Source organism: Medicago truncatula, chromosome 4, assembly GCF_003473485.1.
Source record: "Medicago truncatula cultivar Jemalong A17 chromosome 4, MtrunA17r5.0-ANR, whole genome shotgun sequence".
Classification (NCBI taxonomy): domain Eukaryota; kingdom Viridiplantae; phylum Streptophyta; class Magnoliopsida; order Fabales; family Fabaceae; genus Medicago; species Medicago truncatula.
In genome coordinates, this window is record NC_053045.1 from 32,440,704 (window position 1) to 32,446,392 (window position 5,689).

Genomic DNA, 5,689 nt, shown 5'->3' on the forward strand with positions numbered 1-5,689 from the left:
GATGTCGTATTATACTGAAGTACAAATACGTGGAATTTGATTGGATGATTGTGCGGTATGAGGCGAAACTGGTGGTCATAAACCAAACTATACGGATAATGTGACGTATGGAAGGAAGTAGCCCGAAATGAATCTAGTCTTTGGACAAGTAGCGGCCGTGAAACTCCGATAGTTTAAAATGGATGACGTACCGTATCATCTGCGTATCATACACCGATACTTGTCTGATACTTTTCGATACATATTCGAAAATTAGATTTTTTTTTTTAAATAATTAATTATCTGATACTTTCTGATACGTATCACGAGAGTAAGAGATATGAGTGCCACGTCAGCGAAGACTAAGTCAAAAGTGGTCTTGGGGGCCAAAACTGCCAAAGATCCAATACATAAAAAACTGTTTTGTATTTTAATTAGTTAGGGGCCAGAATCGCAACTTTTGAAAAGATAGGAGGTCAAAAGTGCAATTAAGCCTTATTTTTAAGGTCTTTAAGAGAAATGCTCCATTTGCTATGTTCTCTAGTTTCTCCAAAATTTCCTTTCAGACCCCTTCAATATCTTTTAGCCCCCTCAAAATTTTGTTTTTACTGTAATATATTCATCTGATAGATACATATGTCCTAGGACGATGATGATTTTTTTTTTTTTTTTTAGGGTTGGTGTGTTGTTGATGATGAAGATCATGAAGAAGAGGATAGAAGGAGAATGAAGAAGATGAATAATATAAATCCTAACGTTTTTTTTTTTTGAATTTATTTAACGAAAAGGACCAAAAGTAACGGAGATAAAGATAAAATGCTCAAACAATTTTTTTTTAGTTAAGGGACCAAAGTGATACCAAATAAATACTTAGGACCAAAAGCGCATTTAAACCTTTTATTTACCTACCATCTTATATCTATAATTTTAATTAAAATCAATTTTTTTTTTAATTATTGTTTGAAAATTCTACACATTAACTCAATCAAAAAAACTAGTTTCCTTTTTTTTTTATTAGATGATGTGTAAAAAAACGAGTATTTAATAATAAAAAAAGTTTGTCTAAGATGTACATTGCATATGTTAAAACAATTAATAGTAGTAATTTTTTTTTGAAAAACAACAATTATTTATTTAAAAGTTTTATATTAATTATTAAATGTACAAATTTTAATATAAATTTTTTATTTTAATCTTCTTAACATGTGCAAATTTACACATCATAAAAAAACCATGATAAAATTAAAGTTTCAATTTTCAAAACAATATATCTAATTTAAAAATAAAAGAAAAAAGAGCAAAACTTTATTCTGGGAAAATGAAGAAGGGAAAAAGCATCTAACGACCCATCCATTATCCATAGCCAGCTCATCGATCCGCATCATCGTTTTACCAAAACAAAATCCTGACCTTCCGTCATCATATCCTATGGCAATGTAATTAACGTATTAAAAAAAATCCACGTCATCGATCCGCAACGAACCTCTCTAACCAATAGAAACACGAGAACCATCTCTTATATTAATCTCACCGCATCATCCTCAATTCATCAAATTCTCAATTCAAACCTTCTTCGCATTCAAATTTTCTTTTTCTCTCAAAATCTCAGTTCGAAATGGACGCAAGCCCAAAGGCAACGAAGAAGGGAGCCGGTGGAAGGAAAGGAGGAGGACCAAGGAAGAAGTCGGTGACAAGATCAATCAGAGCCGGTCTTCAATTTCCAGTGGGAAGAATCGGTAGATACTTGAAGAAAGGAAGATACGCTCAGCGTGTCGGAACAGGTGCTCCGGTATACCTAGCAGCAGTTCTTGAATATCTTGCTGCTGAAGTTCTTGAGTTGGCTGGAAATGCAGCACGTGATAACAAGAAGAATAGAATCATTCCAAGGCATGTGTTGTTGGCTGTTAGGAATGATGAAGAGCTTGGTAAATTGCTTAATGGTGTTACCATTGCTCATGGTGGTGTTCTTCCAAACATTAACCCAATCCTTTTGCCTAAGAAGAATGAAAAAGCTGTTCCTAAGGAGCCAAAGAAGGCTGGAAAGTCTCCAAAGAAGGCTTAGATCTGATTCTAGGAACAATTAGATCTTTTAATTAGTTTTCTTTCTTTTTTTTTTGCTTTTGAAGTTGTGATGAAGTAATTGTATCTTGTTGATCCTTTTTGTGTATGATAGTGGTGGAATTAATGAAAATTGACTCGATTGAACCGTGAATTAGGTAAACTAGTGGGGATTCAAGATATGAAGATGCAGTTGAAGTGGAGAAGCTTCAACATAAAAGGGATTTGATGAATTTAAAGTTGTGCAACAAAGATTTCAAAGCGACTGATTCCATGAGAAAATGGCAATCAAACTCAAATGAAAATGTTAAATCTAAATCTTATCACAATAGCTCACTAGCACATAAAGGACCACATGTTACAAGAGAAGGACTAACTAATTGATAACAAAGTCAACAAATTGAACATAATCTAACTGAACTCAACAAAGTTGGAATGGGATCTTGTTGATCCTTTTTGTGTATGATAATGGTAAAATTAATGAAAATTGGGTGAACACCTGTTTTGAATTACATTGTTGCCTTTTTTTTCTGTAGTTGTTTTTAAATAGATGAAATTGTATTCCTGTTTCAAGTAGTGATTGCCAATGGCATACCTTAGTTGAAAATATAAAAGAAAATTAAATGGAAGAAGATATGAAGATTGATATAAACTATGAAAGTGGTATATGAATACTAGGGACTGATTTACGTGTTATTCGAATTGTGTGCTTTTTGATTCCTTGGACGCAACATCTTAGCAATCTATGAAGCTGTTGTTCTTGTCTTATTCTTGCTTTTCTGGGGCGCCTAAGATTTGAGATGAAATACTGAATGGTCCGCGCTTATAAACTTGTGGCCTTGTCTTGATCCCATCACTTGTGTGCACCGACCTGGAATCAGGATTGTCTTGGCTACAATGTTTGGGATACGTGAATGAATACCAAGTTTTGCGATTATAAAACCACATGATCATCATCTCTCAGTCAGTTTGCACCTACAGAAAGAGCAGAGTCTACAACAATTAAGTTATCATAAGATTTGCAGCTAGTATGTAGATTATTTGGAAAAGTAACAACACAAAAGTATTTCAAGATAAAGGGTTCAATTACTTAATCTCCGACTGGAATTCGAATCCTTTATCATGTATGGGATTTAGAATGCAGTAAGTGAGAAGATTCTGGTGTCTTTAATATGCAGGAAATATTCACAGTGATGGATACTGAATTTTGTGTCTCATTAGAGGTGATGTTGGTATGTGGTATCTATTATTATTTGGGGAATGTGTTTTCAGAATGGTTTATTTGTAGCAGAATTTTGGCATGAGTGTGAGGTTGTTCAGAGAGGAGTTAATAGGGGGGATAGGCTTCTATGCTCTTAAGGAGTGGATGAACCATGTCTCTATCCAAATATTGATGTAGTTTGCATGTATCTCGAAGTACAGTGGTTGGGGAGGAGTTACCTCAATGGGGAGCCAAAGGCTAACAAACTTTATCGTGGTCCATCGGTGTGGTTGCCATTTTGGTCTGTGAGATTTTTTGTCAGCAGTTTGTTTTAGGTGCTAGGCTGTGTAGCGGTTCTATGTTGAGGCGAGTTTGGAGGATTTTGGATTTGGAATGAAAGGCGGGCAGATTTTTAAGAAGAACTATAGCATTGGCAGCAGCAGTATCAGCCACCTCATTTGCGTGCGGTCTGGTTGCTTGTGTTAGAGCTTTGGATGTAGTGGTTTTTTTTTTTCCAGGGGCGGTGCATTCGCATTAGAGTTTGGATCAGGAAGACGATGGGAGAAAATTTTATGCACCGCATTAGGGTTTCATTCCTGGTGTAATCCGTATGGGATTTCATTTTGTTGGGCGCAAACCATGTCATTTCGAGGAGGAGCTGTTGTGCATATTGTTGTCTCTGCTAAGTGTGATTATACTGTATTTTAAAAAGAAGTATTGGACTGATGGGAGCAGTTTCATCTAGCTCTATTGTTTATTGTCAGCTTGCTGTATTTAGAGTTTAGATCTCTTGGTTTATGTTGCAAGTTTTCGTAGCTACTCTCATTGAATGTAGGAGTAATTTCATGGGACCTTCAGAAGTGCGATTGGTGATTGGGCGGGGTGGTGCTTGGTTTGATCTTGTTATTTTAAGGGGGAGTGTGCTATTTTGCTACATGTTTGGCAAATAGCATTGTATTTGACTTGTGTACTTGTGTATTAGTTTTTGATCTATTCTTTGCTCTCCTTGTGCTTGGGGTATCCTATCAATCTATTTTGCTTCTTAAAAAAAAATACTAATAGGAAAGTAGTTCTTTATTGTATATTTCTTCTTGATTAAAGCATATTATTGACATGATTATGAAACAATTAGAAGTATCACCACTGATTCATACAAAAACATTTTGAAACTCGTACAATTTACATTTGGAAAAACAACGACGAGAAAGACAACAATGACATAAGCCTTTTCTCACTGGCAAAGTAATATTTCAGACATGTGTCCTATAATCATGAGTTATTCATGTTCTATGGAACCTATTACAAGTCCAATGTACCGTAAGCACAAATCACTTGCTAAAAGTATAGGAACATGAAACTTTAAAAATATATTTTAATATTTTCTGTCTTACAACAAAACATGTGCTGGTACAAATCCTAAAGCTTTGTTTGTGAGTTGAGTTTTGGAAGGGAAAGAACTCAAAGAAGTCTATGTTGAGTGTTGGACAAAGTTTTAACCATTCCCAGAGCTTAATATTATGATAGAAGTTTAGTTGAATCAATTTATACTTTTAAACTTCATTTGCCAACTGTTAGTTGTGCACTAGTTTTCATTTTTAAAATAGTCCATGCTGCTATTTGTAATTTAACAAGGCCAAGTATTTAAAATAGTATCACCATAAACTTGGTAGAATATTTACTATCTATTGTTTGCTACCATTTGATCCTGTTGGTTAATTGCGAAGCTTAGCATAGCACAATCTAAAAAAATCAAAAATATCTTTGTTGGTAGATCACATCCTTTTGTTCTTACTTGAATTGGGTTTTGTAATTTCTTCAAAATAAGACAACTTGTATATTTGAAATGTTGCCACTGCAAGCACTTACCAATACCTTTGTCTGAACCATGATCATAATACATTGTTTGAACTTCTTGACAAATTGGTTGTTTCCAACATTAGTGCAAGCGTTCAGTTTAGAGTGTCAGGCACATAAATTGCGGTGATCTTTTGGAAAAACCCTTCTAATCACAGTCTTTGTTGTCAAATCCCCATTAGTTACAACAAATGTTGGACTTTTCCCACCCATTCAAGACAAAAATTGTTCCAACTACCGCACATATGTTTCGTCGCACATAACAATCTCTCAAAATGCAATACTCTTGTATGCAGCATCAAATGTGTCAACATCGTTGAATATCACATAATCATGCTGAGTTGTATCGTCACACCGAAACAAATGAAAAAGTATTCCTTTATTGTCAACTCTATGTTTTCAAAACATTTATTCATCATTAACATGTTTTTAATGAAACTAGTTCTTCAAAAGTAAGTGACGCGAAAACAGCTTATCACGAAAAAAACTAGGGTCGAATACTTCATTTCTAAATCTCACTTCTAAACCAGAAACAAATTCAAGCTTTAACTTAATTTAATTTTCAATCATTAAAGCCTTTCAATTTAGTCGACATTT

The 5,689-nt window shown here is 34.4% G+C and overlaps 1 protein-coding gene across 1 annotated transcript; it reads left to right on the plus strand.

Annotated features, from left to right (window-relative positions):
* The first annotated feature begins 1,561 nt into the window (after positions 1–1,561).
* Positions 1,562–2,173, plus strand: LOC25492555 (probable histone H2A.3). Its single transcript, XM_013600716.3, has one exon. It carries the CDS (start codon positions 1,595–1,597, stop codon positions 2,039–2,041), a length of 447 nt encoding a protein of 148 aa, XP_013456170.1. The 5' UTR covers positions 1,562–1,594; the 3' UTR covers positions 2,042–2,173.
* Positions 2,174–5,689: the final 3,516 nt, after the last annotated feature.